Below are 19,336 nucleotides of genomic sequence, written 5' to 3' on the forward strand. Positions count from 1 at the left end.
AGCAAACAAAAATACTATATCATCTTTTTAGTTATCGAGAAAATATATAAAATAAATACTTAGCCTTAGGCAAACTCTTTGCAAACCACAACGTACCATGTTCAAATTTGACCCGGACTGGTCGATAAATAATTTTTTTTCTAAATTATTATATTTTTCTACGTTATCAATTTGTGAATTAGTGAGTGTTTGGCAGCTGTTTGTTTACCACACGAAGTATGTGTTTCTAATGGGATCATGGCTACGGAATCGTTGAAAATGTTGAAGATGGTGTTTTGGGGAGTATCACTCAAATTTTATATTTGAGTGCCACAAAGCATTTAGGGAAGGTCGTGAAGTGATCGAAAACTTGACTAATGCAAGTCAACCTCTGTTCATGACAACAACATCAAAAACCTTAAGCCACAATGTCGGAAAATTCAGCCCCCATGTCGAAACCTCTCCGTATGTGTTGAGGCTGATCGACTTCGCAGGGGCCCGATATGTAATAGTAGATTCCAGTACAAGAAAATTCGTCAAGCTACTTGACTGTCTCCGGATCGAAAAAGACGACGCATCTAAAGTGTCCTTGACGTGCGTACGCTCCGAGGACCTAACATCGACTCGCTATCTTGTTGTAGCGAAGATACCCACCCGCCTCTGTACCATAAAACACGCCCGTCAACAAACACAGTGAAGGTACGAATTCAAAAAGCTACTATCACTACTGACTGCGGAGCAGTTTCTACTCGACTTGCACTCCTGCTCTCTGAGACTCGGTATAACGGAACTGTGGAACGGTATTTTATGCTCCTTACGTGCAGCTGCAAGCGAAACCATTGGTTTTCGTAAAGATCGAAAGAACAGCTATTACCGTGAAGACTGTCGTGTCGCATTGGAGAAAACACATACAGCCCTACCTCGCAATGTTGCGATGGACCACAACACGAGCGGGTGAGAGAGATACCGAGAGTTGAGACAAAAAATAAAGAGACCGAAATGCGTGAATATTAAGAGCTTTAGAAGTTGGCCGACAAGGAGCTTGAAAATTCTACCAAAAGATGCGGCGACTAACAAAAGGTGTCAAGAGCGGAGCATATTCTTGTAGGTCTCACAGTGGCGACGAACTGGCGCATGCATCAACTTCTTTGCAAGGTATGGATGAAAGCCTGTCCGAAGATTGGAACCTAAGTGTGTTCTGACCAATCTACAAAAAAGTATACCCCTCAATTTGCGCCATTTACCTTTGGATAAGCCTCCTTATCAGTGTGGCCTTAGACCTGGAAATCACAATCTTGGAAAGTAAAATTTGTTGAGTAGATTTTGATCGGAATAATAAGCTTTATTATAGCAAATAAGTGATAATTGACTTAATTTGAGATAGTATGCTACTCTATCAGGGTCAGGACTCAGTTATGGAGATATTTTTATAAGGAAGCACAACTTTATGATAGTTGTTGTTGTTATAATATTTACATAAACACTATTCAGAGGTTTCGAGGTTAGGGCCGATCGGATTTAACAGAAGATTTTCGATCAGAAATGAGGACTTTTTGTTTATGGGGTATAATTTTATAAATTATTATTATATTAAGGTTAAGACTTGCAATATATACATAAGTTTCACCTGCTAGCCGAAATGGAAGTGAGAAAGTATTACCTCGGATTCTGGAAATTAACTCAAGATACTCGTCAATAAAAGTTGCTTAGATGACATTTAGAACATATTCACGGAAAGTGTTGTCGCCGAAACTTAGAACATTAAGTTCTCTTTGTACCAACAAAGTACGGAAAACAACAGCGGTGTATTCGAATTTTATAATATTTGTTTATTTAATTGATGAGCAAATTTTTCACATTAAAAAATCATTTTCTTTATTATTTCTTTCTTCGCCGTAGAATCATTCCATAAGCATCATCTCGAAATCGACTTGACTCAAGCCTGCGTCGGTGAGCTAAACACTATACTGCGTGGCGATATCAACTACCCAATCATTTACGGCGTTGGTGTTAACATAAAAACCGGTGAAATATTCCCAGCAACTTTTCTAGATCGAGGACCGGACAGACAATTGCGTGATGCTCGCAACTTCATGGGTGCACAATCGGTAAATATTATATATGACGCAAAGTAAAAATATAAAATATTTTGGCATCAAAAATTTTAAAATCTTATTTGATTTATATTTGTTCTATATTCTGTATAACATCACATTCTACTCTTTCCTTGTAGGTCTTGGACATTTACGACTCCTCCTTGGGCATGTTGCGTATCGGTCCCTTCAATTATGATCCATTGCGCGGCGCTGATTTATGGCTATCACAGACAGATGAATTCCTCTTGCAACACTTATCGACGAGTCCGGACGTTGAGCCGCCACACTTCACAATGCAGGTATGTAGGTGCAATCACAAACGCTTGAAATGTTATATATTAACAGTTTCTTCTTCTACTTGTGTTTGCTGACAGATACGCGCAACAATAAAATTCATACAGGATAATCAATTCCCCGCAATCACCGTGTTTCGGGACAATCGGCCACGCTACTATCGGCGCGACGAGTCTACGGGCTGCTGGACTTTGGTTAGATATTAATTACGAATAAACGCGTACTCACACATGCATCCTTATACATATAAACAATACGTGCTCGCATATTTGCATAGTTATGCGCTTGAAACGAAAATTCACATAAGTGTTATTAAGCTGCGCTTTTTCTTTGTTGTTTTAAATGTACGCTTTAGCTGCTCCGTTCACTTTATGGCTGCTCTGTACTTTTGTACTCGTATGTAAATTTTTGCCTTTATTATGAATAATTTATGTTTTATTTTTAACTGCTGAACTTTTTTCACTTTTTTGTTATTTTTTTTTTTGTTTTTTGCTCTGCTTCACTTTTGTATTTCAATGTTTTCAAGCACGTTGCTTCAGTGTAGGCATTAATTGTGCTTTTATTGTTTTGTTATTAGTTTTTCTTACTATTAATTTTAAGCTCTCTTTGTTAAATGTAAACTATGTTGTATTGTAATATTTTATTTTGCAACTTTGAAGGCAGCTTTGTAATCGAAAATTAAAATTTTGTTTTTTATTTGCCTCGAAAGCAGCAGGAGACGCGTGTATGAAGTTAAGAGCTTAGCATATATATACGATTTTAGAACTTACATATTAGTATAGTAGCTAAACGTAATATTAAAAAGTAGCGATATTTGTGAGTCGAAATTTCGAATTATACTTGAAGGCGTAACTGTATATAGGTATTTAAGCTAGGCCATTAGTATGAATTTGATATTGAATTCTTTTTTTTAACACTTAAGTGCTGTAGTCTATATAAACTATGTTCTTGTAACCGATTGCTGAGTCTATAAGACTATATATTTAGTATGTATAATCGTTTTTGATTTTTATGAGCGTAAAGTAATGGAAAATAAAAAAATAAATTTGAAATTCAAGGTAAAGTGTAGTATAAAAGTTAAAATCATTTGAACAATAGAATAAATTAATTTCTGTAAAAGCTAATTGAAGAAATGCTAATAGTAAATTAATTAAATATTATAGTAAAAGTATAAAATAACAAGAATAATTCGTGAAAATTATAATAAATTGACTAAATTTAAATAAATATAAAATAATTTGTAAAAAATTATAATAAAGAGTATAATAATAAATAAACTAAAATAACAAGTACTAAAAAATATAAACAAATATAAATTATGTAGAATATTAAAAAATATTATATATAGCAAAATAAATAGTAATTAAAATTTAAAATCGATAAATATAATTAAAAAAATATAATAATTTTAAATAATATAAAACTAAAAAATTATATAAATAATAAATATTTAAAAATAAATGCGAACACTAAACCTTAACAGAAAAAGTCGAATACGAAAAGAATTTTTCGACTACCCAATATATTAATTCAAAATTATATTTAATATGTTCGCGCTAATTCAAAATAGGCTGTCGTATTGTGATGATATTCATTTTTCGCCACCAAAATTTAAATTTTATGTTTCACAATTTTTGTCTGAAGTTAGTTTTGATAAAAATCGCGAAAAAAATATTCGAATATTTCTTTCACACAATGGAGCACTTTTAGTATGATATTTTTTAAACATGTTTTGAAAAAATTCAAACTCTCACTTTTTGCTTGTTGTAAATTTATGTAACTTCACTCTTGCTTTCTGTCCAATTTGACCGGATTAAAATTTAACACATTTTCTAATAAAATTGCAATCGACATTTTCAAAATAAAATTAATTTTAATTAAAAAAATTGATTTATTAAAATTAAACAAAGCTAAAAAATTATTTTCAATTCACAAATTTAAAATTTAAAGCTCTGAAATCTAAGAATCTCTAAGAAATATATGCAAAACAGAAAAAACGGATTCGCTTGAGAGCATAAAAAGTATATTAGATAATTACTAAAAATATATTTACCACACATTTTTGTGAATTTAGACTCGTAAGCTTTGCCTTGCTATTGTGTTCTTACACACGCATACATACATATACTTAAAAAAAACTAAAATTTAGTTGTTAAAACGCATTCAATGTGTTTTTTTTTTCTTTTGTTGTTGTGTATAAGTATGTAGCTTTTATATATCATTTTGTAAATATTTTCGTAGTATAACACCAACAAATCTCTCTGTTCACTTTCTGCTCTTCCGCTGACTTAACTACTATCTTCTACATAACTTCTGTATATATAATTGTATTTTATTTCTTATTCTAGGTTAATGATTGAGGCAAATCAGCGTAAAAAATATAAAAATAAATATTAAAAGTAATGTTTTCGCTAGCTACGTGTGAAAATAATTATAAACAAGCCTTGAAGTAAATAAATAAAAAAATGTTTTATTAAAATTTGTGAAATTAGTTAAATATTTTATGAAATATATGTATGTTGTATAATAGCTGCTAATAAATACATACATGCAGCTAAAATGTTAAAAGCATTATGTGCGCGACATTTTATATTATTATTATTGCTATTGTTTGTGCGCTCGCTGTAAACACCCATTTATTTAATGTGTAACCATATTAACGCTATTAAATAAAGTGAATATTGTAATAAAAAAGTTTTTAATTAAATATATTAAAAGTTATAACTGTATACAAGCAACTGATAACGAAGCAAATGTACATTTATTTGTATGCTGCACATAAATAGGACACGAATTGTACATACAAAAGTACACATAATGTACATATTTGAGCAACAATTAAGTATATGTACTTGAATATATCGAATATAGTTAATTATGTATACCAACGCCACAATTACGAATGATCAATTAAAAGCGACTTCAATATTGTACACCTATACCAACACATACATGCATATATGGATTAAAAATGAAAACAATAAAGAAAATATTAATAAAAAAATCCTTTGTTATAATTTTTACATTTCAAAGTGGAGAGTCCTAAGCGTGCGCTTGGTAATCGGCAATATTAATATTTAATTAGTTTCCTTAGGAAGGTCGTGATTCGGTTCGTTTTATTTGAATTTATGAAACTAGTCATGTTATTATTATTTTTGACTGCTGAAAGCTTACACAATTAATTATAAAGAATACTGCCAAGTTCTTAGCCCTTGGCTGGATATAAGTGCGCAACGGTTTTGGTTATATAGACCAGATTATCAAGGGAACAGATAGCACTAGCCATTGGGAAAACCAGCGCAAGCAATGCCGCTTCGTTTTCCAATAAAATTTATTTCGTGCATTTCAATCACCTCTTTTATGTCTAGTAATACCCTAGAGGCAGTACTATGAAGGCTATAGCAATCTAGTAAAGGAGTTGTTGATATCTTTTTTCTCTTTGTAAATAAATAAATAAAGCAAATTTGGAATAATGTCTTGCAATTCGCTTCATATGTTCTTGGAATACTAGTATCCATAGTTAATCTCATTAGAAGAAATTTGAATACTTTTAATGTTGCCCTAACTGGTCCGCTTGCTTACTGCTTGTACTCTCTCCTGTTGTGCATATGCGTAAATATGTATACAGGTAAAATTTGCGCCTTTTTTCACGCATGACCATGGAATTCTGCACGCGCTTTTCGTCCAAATATTTGTAAATATTGACGAATACCAAAGCTAAAACGGAATATGAAAAGCAAAACAAAGAATCAAGAAGAAATTTCAAAAAGCAGAATTTATGATTGTTTGCTTAACAACATCAGCTGATAAAGAAAAAAAGAAGAAGAAAAATACACACCACAAAAAGATTAATATAATTTAACTAGTTTAATAAAATTAATAGTGTATTTTATTTGAAAACAATAATTTGAGTTTTTTATAAAAAGCAGAGCAAGCGCTCTTTAAAAATTAGTGCAAATATATGTTTAGAATTAAACTATGCTTAACCCTTTCTTCTCTTTTATTTTTTATCTTTCACTTTTCACTTATAATATATTGTTTTAAGCTATCAAATCATTTAGAGGCGCATAAATCTTTTTAATTGTTTTTTAATAAGTTCTTAATACGTCTTTTAATTCACAATAAAACAATGAACTATCTGGATCTTGCAACCCTACCTACTTGTCATGTGCAACTTTTATCAGCGAGATACACAACAATCGATTATTCAAGATATTTTACTAAGTTTAATAAACCGATTTAAACAATTATTCCTATTCCATATTCTCATTACCTGATTTACAACAGACAATAATTGCATATGACTACATTAGCAATATATAATTTCATCAGCGGTGGTGTTTTATACAAATACCAACGAATATCATAAAATCGATTATTATAATCGTGACGAGAAATGATCGGCTGTAACAAAAATTTTCAACTAGAAATCTCCAGTCCAATTTGAGATTCGCAGCAGGACGTGTGTGTGAGTCGGGTGGTGAATATTTATTTTGTTTTTTCCATTTGTGTTTCTTGCAAAAGGTTTTCGAAAAGTGCAACGATATTAAAAATATCAAAAGAAATATTTGTAAAATACGCTAAAGTGAAGTAGGTGGAAATTCTACGGCAAAACCAGCGCATTCTTGCGCCAACGTGCGCTGCTGTGCTGTGTGAAGAAAGCGCCCGTCTGTGTCCACATAATCGTCATCATCAATATTGCCATAACGTGCCCGTACGAAAGAGAAAATTTATAAGACTGAAGAAAAGCCATAGGCAGCAAAATTAGCAATTTTTTTTAGTTTATATATTTGTAATACGACGTGAAAGGTGAAACTTGCATACTTCGCTTGGAATTGAAGTGCAGAAAATTATATATGTACGTACAAAAAATAAAGAATTTTCAATTTAATACTGGGGGATAATCCATCTGGTGATGACTACTTTGGAGCAGAAAAGCAATAAGGAAAAAAGAAAAGATAATTGAAACGCAAAAAAAGTAGACCGAAGAAGACAAGACTGCCAAGATAGCGAAAACGACTGAGAAGAAGCAGCAGGAGGGCGTAATAAGTATTTACATATGTATGTATTGCATTGTGAATAAGTAAGTATTTACAAAGTGATTAAAGTGAATCTTGGAAGACATAAATAGTGTATTTATTACTTTTAATACGCATAACTCATATATTCAATTAATTCCAATAAAAGCGTTTAATTTCTAATTGGACTTTTTGATATTTTTACTAGATAAAATATATAAATTTATTAATGAATATATGTGTGTATATCAATTAGACTTCTTTTGCATCTTGTCGATATTTTAAAACATCTAATATTTTAATAAATTGTCTAAAAGTGTTAAATACATGTCATGTTTGAAGAAAAAGGTATGCGTAGTGTCGACAACCCTGTCAAAATTTGCAAATTCTTCAACGTGTCTTCGTTTATTTTGGCAATTCACAAGTATTTGTTTTTGTTTCGTCTTTATTGGTTTCTCTGCGAAATTTCTCCATTGTTGTTTTTTTGCACTGTCCGAACCGTTTCCCCCTACCCTGTTGCGAAGAAACGGCATTGTTGGCTTGAGGCCGTTTAACAGTTTCTGCAAATGCCAGTGAATTGGTAGCAAATAACGGTATAATTTTATCGGCAACGCTGTTTTCTGTGCCATTTCGGCGAGAAGAGCATACATTTTCTTTAATAGTAAATATTTTGTTGTGCATAAAATTTCTTTGATTTTCAAATCATTTATTGTGCATATTGAAGCTAATATGTTTACACCCACTGCAAGAACGCAAAAGTAAAAAGAAATCTCGCTTTCAATGAAGCGTGAAGGCCAAAATTAGCAAGTGTTACATTTCATATTGTCTCTACGATTCACTTCTTTAATTACATTTTATTAAATTTTCATTTTGTTAGTGTAAACTAATTGTCTCTCTTCAATTACAGAAGCCGTATCAGGCGCTTTAAATAACGAGTGAATTATTTTTTCAATTATTAAAAGTGAAAAAATTATTTCTAAAAAAGTTTTCGCATTTCTACAAATGCGAAAGGACTTTGTGACTATTTTATAAAAAAAAAAACATTATATATATAACGACAAAAAAAATATATTAAACGAAACGAAACAATTAAAAACTAATATAACACAACGCCTAAGAAAAAACCGCTTACTAAAGAAAGCTTTGAACACTTAAGCAACCACTGCTATAAAAAAATAAAACACAATGAGTACTGTTTCCTCAGCGGCGTCTGCGCGGTCAGCCGCCTCAACTACGGGCACAAATACCACCAAGAGACTACAGATCACACACGTCGATGCGTTTGGTCCGTACTTGCGCATATACGGCCAAATGAATCCGGACGCAATGGCTGTATTGCGCAATAGAATCCAGGAAATGTTACGCACATGCCTAGCCATCGATCCGACTTGGCCGGTGCAGCGACAACAAGTACCGCTACGCATTGGCACTATGTGCCTTTATAAGAGCACTAAAGGTATAGCACCGGCCGATTTTGAATTTTTGCGCGTACGCATACTGGACGTTATAACTAATAGCGAGCAACAGAATGCGACGCAGGGACAAAAACCACTGGTCAAAGTGGAAGTGGAATTCGTCGACTACGGCGGAAAGGCGCTGGTGGCCAGTTATGAGGTAAGTGTATGCGTCAGCGAAGCGCAAAATGAAATATGCATGCACATCTTTATTTGTACATAACGTTAACGCATTCGTCATGCGCTGTCATAAATAAAGTAATGTGTTGCTGGGTAGTTACTAAGTGGTGTCATCCCCAATGTAGTTATAAGAGTGTATTAAATTTCGGTTAGTTAAATGAGTAGTGTACAAAATAAAAAAAAGAGTTGTTGTTCACTAATATTTCTTCTATTCGTAGCTCCTCTTCCCCAAACAGCCGGAAGCTTTGTCCTCCATGCCCACAATATGCGCGCCATACATCCTATTGGGCATTTGCAAAGATTTCAAACCAGAAGAGCTGGAGGAGATTGCACGCATAATATTGCGTCAAACATTGGACATATCCATTGAACATGAAGTAAGTGAAGCTTTCGCTGCGATTTCAATTTATTTTATTTTCCTCTACTTTTTTAGTTTAAGCAATATAAATTTATTACAATGAAATGGAAGGAATTCAATTTTGCTGAGTTTTTAATACACCAAAAGAAAATCGGTGCACCTATCGCAAACGAATTGCTACGTGATAATTTTGCTAAATTTATTAAGCAACAAAATCAAAAGCAGCAACAACCGCAAACACAAGCACTAACAGCTCAACAGCCACAAAATCATCATTTAGCAACGTCACAGAAGCAACAACAACAACAACATAAGCAAACCCTACCGATGTACCCTGCTGTCGGCGGCAATGCCAACAACAACAACTATTATGCCATTAATCATAACAACAATGTAGCGCCCGTTAGCGGTGTATACCCAGCTGTTGGACGTTCACTAGCTGCGCGTTTGCAACAATATCAGTTAGAACAGCAACAACAACAAGCGCAAGCACATTTAGCCCTCCAACCACAAATGTTGATGGTAAATATAGAACTAGCTTATGATTTTGCAATGTAATTTTAATTCCCCTCTTTTATGATCGCTCAGAACTTGCAGCGTCCCATACAGCCACGCATGCCACACACCATCGGTAATTTACGTTCGCTTTATGTGCCTTATGCTGCACCAGCCTATCAGCAGCAAACTGCTTACAACGGCTTTCAATCGAAGGTTATGGTGCAACCAACAGTCGCCAACGCCATGTCTGGTCTTCCATATACCAATGCTTACAATACGCGCTATCAGCGTCCACAGCAAGCGCAGCATAAACAAGACTTTGCTAGCAACGCCAATATCAGCAAACAAGTGGTGAGCACTTCACCGCGTCGCGTTACCACTGCCACTTTCAAGACCAACAATTTAACTGTTGGTAAAATATATGATGTTTACGTTAGCTTCGTGGAGAATGGACCCTGTTTGTTTTCGGTGCAGTTGGCGCTGGCACAGGACGAGTTAACCGAAATGATGAATCGCATTGAGCGTGTGCAACTGAAGCCATACGCTGACAAACCCGTCTTGGGCTCAGCTTGCATTGCGCGCTACTCCGAAGACGGACAATTCTATCGCGCGCTAATCACCGGCGTACAAACGACCGCATGCAAAGTGGTTTATATTGATTATGGCAATGCAGAGTTGGTCAAATACAGTGATTTATATGAAATACCTGATGAGTTTCTTGAGGCAAAAGCGTTCGCCATACGTTTCACACTCTCAGGCCATAAAGATCTGGAGCCTATCGATGAGAGCTTGAAGAAGGCCTTCAAAGATCTAATGATGTATAAGAATTGTCAGCTGAAAGTGATGCCATTAGAGGGACCACCATTGGTGCAATATTGCGAGCTATATTTACAGGTAAGCGTGTGTAAAATTTCAGCGTTATGAGAAATCTTTATTTATGTACTTATATTTTTTTCTTAAACGCAGCAGAAAAGCAACGTGCTCGATGTGCTGAAAGATATACAAAAGTGCCGTCTAGTATATCCGAAATCTGAGAATTTAAACAATAACGATATTGTAGAGATCCGTTATATCGACTCACCCAAACATTTTTACGTGCAAAAAGTGGATAACATCTCGAAATTCGAGAAGCTCATGGACGATATGTTCTTGTATTACAATAAAAATCAGGTTGTGCCCAATCACTTAGCGCTCGGCGCGCCATGTATTGTGAAATACGATAACGAATGGTATCGTGCTGAAGTGATGCGTGCCGACTCGACCGCCATTATTGTGCGTCACGTCGACTTCGGTTACGAACAGAAAGTCACCAAGAATTTATTGAGTAACATCGCCGAGAAGCATTTAAAACTGCCACGTCAAGCCATTCAATGCTGCCTGAAGGGTTTCGAAAATAACGAACTTAGCAAGGATTTGGCCACCAATCAATTTGAAATGCTCGCCGAAGAGTCGAATCGACAACGGCGCTCGTTCACCGTCAAAGTCTTCCGTATACAACCGGACGGTGTGCACTTGGTTAACCTTTGCACCAAAGACTTGAATGTCATGAAAAAGCTATACAAATTATCCATGCCCTTCGAACAGTACTTAACATTGGAGAAGGAGGAATTCAATATACACTCCCACAACGGTCATCAGCATAGACAGAGCGCTGGTCACGAGAATGGCAATAAGACACCATCGATTGCTTCCTCTAACGATGTGGCATCGCTGCATTCGAGCAAGAAAGCCGCACAGATACTCAACTCCACCACATTGCAAAGCGAAGAGCAGCTACAGCACACACCGCAACGACAACAACAACAATTGCAGCAGCAGCAAGCGCGTAAAACGAATTCACGCAATACCGGCAGCAAGTCTGGCAGCGCCGCAGGCAGTGCGCCGGCCAGCAGTGTGCAGGGTACGCTCTCAGTGGAGTGGGACAAGCAGAGCTCGGCCAGCTCGATGGATAATCGCGACTCGCGCTCCAGCTCCAGCGAGCTGAAACACGGCAAACGACAGCAGCAGCAACAACAACAACGGCAGGGCCGCAATGCGCCGCATACGCCAACAATGCAAGCAAACTTGAACGTCAGCAATAGCAGCAGCGGTGGCGCTGATAGACGCAGTGTCGGCAGTGGCGCCAGCAATGTTAGCAGCCAGAATCAGAAGCAGCGCAACAGTGGCAACCAAATACCGCCACGCTTCCAAAACGAAAATCGGTAAAATAAAATATATATATTTTTAATTATAGTAACTGTAAAATGTATTAACCGATTTATTGTCCCCACTTTTAGGCGTCAGAAGAAGGAGCCTGTAACGCCACCACGTCAGCAGCGCCCACAGAATGCGCCGCAAGGATATTCACAGCAGCGCAACAAGTCCGCCACCAATAATGCCAACACACCACGCGCCAATGACACACACTCCGAGTTGAGCAGCAATGCCGGTAGTGAGCTAAGCGAACAAGTACAAGCGACGTCCACACAGTTGCCTGATGAGTATGTGCCGTTGAATGAAGCATTCCCCGTACAACATTTGGATACGCCAACGCGCGAGGATGTCATCATTTGTTGGTGGATTTCACCACATCAATTCTACACTCACCTCAAATCACGTCTGCCGGAATTCGAGCGTTTCATGCGCGAAATACAGTTATTCTATAAGAAGAAATCACTGCAGCAGCTGCAACTTAAAGTCGGCTCCTACGTTATAGCACGCTATCGCAAAGAGAATCTGCTCTATCGCGCACGCATACTCGCCTGCAATCAGATGTTGCGCAAATACAAAGTGCAATTCGTCGATATTGGCAATCAGTACACGGTCACCTCCGAGGATATCTGGCAAGTGGAGAAACGTTTCGCCACGCTGCCCGTTATGGCGCACCTGTGCAGCTTCAGTGGCATTGTGTCCAACTTTGATCATCTCTATATAATCGACCGCATGGAGAAATACTTGCCGGCGGGCGCAACACTAAACTGCGAGTATATTGAACGTGAGCAGGAGATGTACTATGTCAATGTCAAACTGAATGGCGTGTCACTGAAAGAGACACTCAAATCGGAGGGCATAATTACCGAGGTGGCACCAGGTAAGCAGCATAAAATCGTTTTTCGTATATTATGTACTAAAAAAGGATAATTTTCGATTTGTAGAGCTGCGCCTGAGCCTGCTGGCAGGCCAACAGATACGTGTAAAGATTACATACGTAAAGGATATGCTGAACTTCAAATTACAGGTGGAGGGCTTGCCTGAGCATGTACAACTGTTGAGTTCCTACGACGATTTGCGCTATGTTAAATCCAATCCAGACGTAGCGTTGAAATTCAAGCAATTTTACGAGGGCAAAACATGTGTGGTCAACATAAGGGATGTCAATGACAACAAAGTGTATGTTTTTCTTATGAGATTTTGCTTTGTAAGCAACTGTTTAATACGGTATACATTACAGCATTCTGCTACGTCCACTTGTGCCGCTGTTAAAGGAAGATGTGACGACATTTATTTGCCAACAGCCGGTTGTGTTGGAGCGTTTCGAGGCGCGTGTTGTGCATGTGGCGAACGCATATCGTGTGTTTGTGCATACGATCGCTATGGAGGCAAAAATTATAGAGCTGCTGAATGAGATGTTTGAATACTATGAGCATAACGGTTAGTGCAACAGGGTATATTAAATTTGTCACGAAGTTTGTAAAACTCTGAAGGAAACCTACGAGACTCTATTATATAGTAGATTTATCGATTTAGCCGTGTCCGTATGTCTGTATATATGGCAATAAGTCTCAGTTTTGGAGATATCGTTCTGAAATCCATTTCTTCGCATGAAGTTTCTTTATCGGAAGTTCTGACCAAAAGAAAACGGCTATCTCACCAAACTTTCAAAATAAATACCCGTACCCACGACCGGAACGAACCCGGATTTTTTATTCGGTCAAAGACTGCCAACTCGGCTGAATTTTGCCACTACAACAACAACAAGATACATCTTTCTATCCTCTTTGAAATATTATAGCTTCGATGCGACCTCAAATTAGCTTCTTTAGATTTTGTTATTTGGAACCTCTATTTATGCCTCAATTGTCTCATTTTAGGTACACCCTTGGGCACATTTGAGCCGGACCAAATTTGCGCCGCGCACGGCCTTGACGGCAATTGGTATCGCGCGCGCATCACACCGCAACTGACTAAAGATGTCATCGAGGTACACTATATAGATTATGGAAACACGGAAAAATTGAGCGAAACAAATTTAAAAACTCTGGAGGAAAGATTCTACCTCAATCGCAACTCTTTCGCAATTGAGTTGAATTTACCGGTGCGCACATTGGCAGCAGATGCGCAACATCGAAATTCGAAATCGAAGAAAACAGCAAATGTGTCGGCCGACCTGGATGCGGCTGCAGTGGAGAAACTAAAGCAGCTGGCATTGGTGGCCGAACCTGTGGTGCATGTGCGTGCGCTGGAGGTGCAACACAACCACTTGATTGCCGAACTTACTTTGGCTGGCGGTGAAAATATTGTCGATGCGCTGCTGCAATCGCAGCTAATAAAGTCACGTGATGTGGACTTCATGCGTAAGCAACTGGAGAAGGACAAAACAAACATGTTTGAATACATTGAAATGGTGGACCTGACACTCGAAGAGGAAGATGACACGGAAAAGAAAACCACAGGTAAGAGCAAAAACTCCAGCTCACCGAAGAAGAAGAAGCAATCGGAGAAAACTGTGAAAAAGGAGACTACAGTGAGCAACAGTGTGCCTGAAGTCGTTAAAAGTGCAGAGAAAGAGAAACAAGTTGACATGACAGCGCCAGTTATAATGGCTGAGACGCCACCGCAAACACCACCCCAACCGCAAGAAAGTAAAGTCGAAGCCGCAGCCGCCCAACCAGCACCAACACCACCACCACCGTCAACCACCGCGTCTGAGCCGCAATCGGTGGCAGAGTCCGAAACTGAATCGATCGATCCCTGCGCTGATATGGAACATGCCATACTTGGCCACTGCGACAATCCCGGCCAGTTCTATGTGCATCCCTACGATAAAATGGATGAATTACGTCAGCTGCAAGAGGATTTGCAAATTGTCGCCAGCTCTTTGCCCACACTAATGGTGGTGGCGAATGGTGTGCACTGCATCTCATACTACACGGTGAACAAGCTATGGTATCGCGCTAAGATCCTCGATGCCGAGCTTATGGTGCTGCAGTTCATTGATTATGGCAACACGGATTGCGTGTCGGACACGACGCACGTGCGTGAGATGAGCAGCTGCAACGACATCGAACCGTTCTGTATGCCCTGCTCACTGCCGATCAAGCCGAACGGCACAGCCGATTGGGTCGACGCAGCCAATGCCATCTTCAGCGATTCGCACAGCAAAGCGGTGAATTTCGAGTACATCACACGTGGTGATAAGTACAAACGCAGCTTTATCAATCTTTACATCGATGGCGTTAACATTGCCGACAAACTGGTGGAGGATGGTTTTGCCAAGCATCTAGTATTGGTCGATTCCGGCGAGAATTGCTATATATCACATGTGAACAGCATAACCGACTTCTATATACAATATGAAAAAGACTCAAAAGCTTTGGAATTGATTGAGATCTATTTGGCCGAAAACGAGAAACTGAAGAAATTAGAAAAATTCGAACATGCTAAAATTGTGGCTGCGCTCTTCCCCGATGACGAAATGTGGTACCGCGCTAAACTACTAAAACACATACCGAACCGTGGCTACGAAGTGCTTTTCATCGATTATGGCAACACATCCATCAGTCCCGAATGTCGTGAGATTTCTGAGGAGATTGCTAAGTTGCCACCTTTATCGAAGAAGTGCGCACTACATGTGCCCGAGCATTGTGTGGCCTGGTCCGATGCAGCCGAGGAGAAATTCGGTGAAATAGCGGCGCAGGGTGAAACCATCTTCACAGTCGAACTATGTGAGCCAGCTGGCGATCATGCGCTGGTGCATCTGCTTATCGACGGACACAACATCAACGACGACCTCGAACCGCTGTGCGAACACAAGCCCATCGAAACCGATCTAAATATGAGCTTCAGCACGACCATACAATCGTCGGTCTTCGAGAGTGGCAAAGTGTACGATGCCATTATTTCGCATGCCAATTCGCCGTTCGACTTCTATGTGCAGTTCAGTAAAGACACCATACGTCTGGATGATATGACCAGCAGCTTGAACGCGCTCGGCATGGATGCGCTGTCCGATGCGAAAATTGGTCAGCTCTGCGCTGCAGTCTATTGCGAAGATAATGCGCTCTATCGCGCGCGCATACTAGAAACCATCGCCGGTTCGGATGCCAAACGGCAGTATCGTGTAATCTTCATTGATTTCGGCAACGAAGCCATCACCGATGATGTACGCGTATTGCCGCACGATTTACAGGCGTTACCGGAATTCTCACGGCACTGTCAACTGGTGGGTGCTGCCGAAGAGATTGGCGAGCATAAAGCGCAAGCGGCTAATGAAGCATTCGGCCAGCTGATTGAGGAGTGTGAAGGTATGGTGAAAATTGAGTTTATCGAAAGCAAGGAGGGCGCAACACCTGTGCCGGTCCGGCTGTATGCTACCAGTGGCGGTGAGGATCTCGGCGAAAGGTTGCACTCGCTGATCGCCGCGATTAGCGCAAACGCGTCCGCCGTGCTAGCAACACCACCAATCGCGGACAATACCTGCGTTATATCGCACGCGATTTCACCAACACATTTCTACATACAACCGAAAGGTAATTCACTGCAATTGGAGCTGGTATCGAAGGCGCTCACCAAATCCGATGCCGAGCAGCTGCCCGTGCTGCAGCGCGTTGAAGTGGACAGCGTTTGCAGCGCTTACTCGTTTGAGGATGACTGCTACTATCGCGGTCGTGTGCAAAAAGTGCTGCCCGGCGATGAAGGCTATGAGGTATTCCTGCTCGACTATGGCAATGTTGTAAATGCCACTGTTATAAAGGAATTGCCCGCTGATTTGCGTGCCATACCGACGCTGGCCTGGAAGTGCAAACTGAATGTGGTGCCTGAGGCGCCTGAAACGCTGCTAAACGAATGCTTTGCCGCACTGCTGGAAGCGCACTTTGGTGAGATTTACACCATCGAGTCGGACGAAGTTGCGTTGGACGCAAATGAGCGTGTACACATTGTTAAATTACAGGCGAACTACAAGGATTTGGCTGAGGAGTTAGCCGACGCTGTGTCCAAGGGTGATGCCGAGAAGGCGGCCGCTGCCTTATCACCCGTGCCGACGCTGCACAATTGCACCATCATACATATCAATTCGCCGGCTTCATTCTACATACAATTGGCCGAAGATGTGCCCGCCGTGGAGAAAATCACCGATGTGCTCTTAGACGCCGAAACCGATTTCCAGGCATTCACCGATTTGCAAGTGGGCGCCAGATGTGCCGCACAGTTCCCCGACGATATGGCCTTCTACCGCGCGGAAATCGTGCAAGTGCTGGAGGAGGGCAAATGTGAGGTGCATTACCTGGACTTCGGGAACAATGCCGTCACCGATCAATTTCGTGTACTGCCCGACAGCATGCTCGATGAGGTGGCCTACAGCAAACACTGTGCGTTGGACATTAATTTAGCGAGCAATTTGGATGCCAGCGCCGCATTTGCGCAGTTCATCGATTCGCGTTTCTCCGAAACATTCCAGATTGAGTTGCTCAAAACGACCGTGGAGCCGGTCATCTGTCGTCTATTCTATCAGGAAAAGAATGTGGCCAACGAAGTGCTGCAATTGTTGAAGGGCGCTAACGGTACTGGCGCTGCGGCAGCGCTGCTGCCGAATGGCCTCAACGACTCAGCGACATTAAATGAACAAGAAAATGCAGCGACACAAGACAGCGTTGCTGGCGTTGAGATGACGCAGTAACACGAATATTTTCAGAACAGTTTCGAGCTGCGCATGCGTGCAAGACTCAACAGCAAACCAGAGTGAGATGAAACATAACTGATTTTTACGTCCTAAAGCGTTCGGTGTACTATCGCGCGCCAGCTTTTGACTATACTAACTGTTGTTTGGAGCCAAACGGCGGTGTGGTGCTAGCATAGCGTTCTAAAACTGACACCTCGTGCCGAATTTAAAGTGCGCAGAGAGCAAATCAACATTTGTGTGATATACGTACATACATAAATACTATAATTATTGTAATATTTTTTTCTAAATTGAGTATAGCTCATATTTATGCTGCATAGCGAACTGAGTGAGAGAAAAACGGGCAACCCGAACACGAAAAATATAATAGGTGCCAATTTTTGGGCAGAAATTGAAATTCTAAATATAAAATGCATAGGAAAACGCGAGTTCATTATTTTGATATTTTTGCTAAGAGGCCTTTACGTAGAAATTTTTTATAAAATTAATTAAAACGGTAAAGAAATTTTATTATTATTTTTATTTTATTTCGCGCGTAGAAAGTAGCGTAGAACGTGAATTTTTCGTTGGAGCTGCGCCAATTTTTGTTCCAAAGTAATTATTGAGGTATTTTCATGAATTTATGCTAATGAAATGCCCTTCAAAGTAAGAAGAAGCATTTTTTTTTTTATTTTTGTAAACGTGCGTTTGTTGCACGCATAGCAAACATTGTAGAGTCTACGAAAGCAGCTTGATGTTGTGTTGAGGTGAAGCGCCTGAGTTCGTGGAATACCGTTAAAGTGAAACTCAAGCCAAGCAAGAAATAAGGAGAGAAATATTAATGTTAATTTTGAAACGAAAATAAAAATCTCAAAAATGAACAAAAAAAATGTAAAATAATTATAAAAAAACCAAACGAAAAAAATATGGCTAACAAGCGAAGTATATAAATAAACAAATATATAAAGAATGCATTACATATACACATACACGAGCATTATAATACATACTTACATATGAACACATGCAAATAAAAAATAATAATAATAAAGAAGAACTTGCTCAATTTATATACGAAACCGCTAAATACATTGTATAACAGGTTGTACTACAACAATGCTGAAGAAAGCAAAATTTTGCACAGCAAAAATGAAAAGAAAAGAAGTATGAGTTCGTTGCAATAATTACTAATCGCCTAGCGAAGTCGTCCATTGCAATTCAAGAGTGGCGTGAAAACGCTTTATTATTTTTAAAAATTATTATTATTATTTTCGTAAAAAATATCACAACGCGTCCATTTAGTTTTTGTTTTTGTAGAAAAGTGTTGGTGGGTAACAAAGTTAAGAATAGCAAACAATTGCAATGCATTTTATTTTTATTTTACTCTACGCAGCTGCAAATTGCATTTGGCTGGTGTTTTATTTTTTTTATTTTCAAAATATTTTTTCCAAATATTTTTTTTCAAAGTTTTTTTTTTTAACTGAATAAATTGTTTCTTTATTTCTTTTTCAATTTTCTAATTTTGCTATCACTTGAATTATTTCATTCAATTATTTAACAAATATGTGTAACTGAGCAATATTTCTTTATCTACTTTAGTC

The 19,336-nt window shown here is 38.7% G+C and overlaps 2 protein-coding genes across 7 annotated transcripts in view; both read left to right on the forward strand.

Annotated features, from left to right (window-relative positions):
• Window positions 1-4,804, forward strand: part of LOC120771663 (protein N-terminal asparagine amidohydrolase) — a 90,806-nt gene extending 86,002 nt beyond the window's left edge. For 2 of the 3 annotated variants that reach the window (XR_005704992.1, XR_005704993.1), the window contains exons 5-8: window positions 1,879-2,087; window positions 2,213-2,374; window positions 2,450-2,765; window positions 4,718-4,804. Coding sequence is in view for 1 of the 3 variants with exons in the window: in XM_040099778.1 (XP_039955712.1) it covers window positions 1,879-2,087; window positions 2,213-2,374; window positions 2,450-2,563; window positions 4,718-4,729 (497 nt within the window). In the remaining 2 variants the exon portion in view is untranslated. The remainder of the gene's footprint in view (window positions 1-1,878; window positions 2,088-2,212; window positions 2,375-2,449; window positions 2,766-4,717) is intronic. The other variant, XM_040099778.1, reaches the window with a different exon arrangement.
• A 1,946-nt stretch (window positions 4,805-6,750) lies between these two features.
• Window positions 6,751-18,591, forward strand: LOC120772968 (maternal protein tudor). Of its 4 annotated transcripts, none has more exons than XM_040101873.1 (10): window positions 6,751-7,452; window positions 8,295-9,001; window positions 9,240-9,398; window positions 9,455-9,901; window positions 9,968-10,771; window positions 10,844-12,078; window positions 12,154-12,947; window positions 13,012-13,246; window positions 13,308-13,507; window positions 13,948-18,591. In XM_040101873.1, the coding sequence occupies exons 2-10, from the start codon at window positions 8,573-8,575 to the stop codon at window positions 17,751-17,753; spliced, it is 8,109 nt and encodes a 2,702-aa protein (XP_039957807.1). In that variant the 5' UTR covers window positions 6,751-7,452; window positions 8,295-8,572; the 3' UTR covers window positions 17,754-18,591. The 4 variants fall into 4 exon arrangements, with proteins under 4 accessions (XP_039957807.1, XP_039957805.1, XP_039957808.1 ...); XM_040101871.1 differs by having other exon boundaries at window positions 6,751-7,430; XM_040101874.1 differs by having other exon boundaries at window positions 6,752-7,430; window positions 10,847-12,078.
• Window positions 18,592-19,336: the final 745 nt, after the last annotated feature.

Source organism: Bactrocera tryoni, chromosome 3 (assembly GCF_016617805.1).
Source record: "Bactrocera tryoni isolate S06 chromosome 3, CSIRO_BtryS06_freeze2, whole genome shotgun sequence".
Classification (NCBI taxonomy): domain Eukaryota; kingdom Metazoa; phylum Arthropoda; class Insecta; order Diptera; family Tephritidae; genus Bactrocera; species Bactrocera tryoni.

Excerpts from the sequence above, each read along its gene's own strand:
- LOC120772968 (XM_040101873.1), top strand. The coding sequence starts at position 8,573 with ATGAGTACTGTTTCCTCAGCGGCGTCTGCGCGGTCAGCCGCCTCAACT. Across the intron at positions 12,079-12,153 it reads CGCTTCCAAAACGAAAATCG|GCGTCAGAAGAAGGAGCCTG; the intron begins GTAAAATAAAAT and ends CCCCACTTTTAG. Across the intron at positions 13,247-13,307 it reads GATGTCAATGACAACAAAGT|CATTCTGCTACGTCCACTTG; the intron begins GTATGTTTTTCT and ends TATACATTACAG.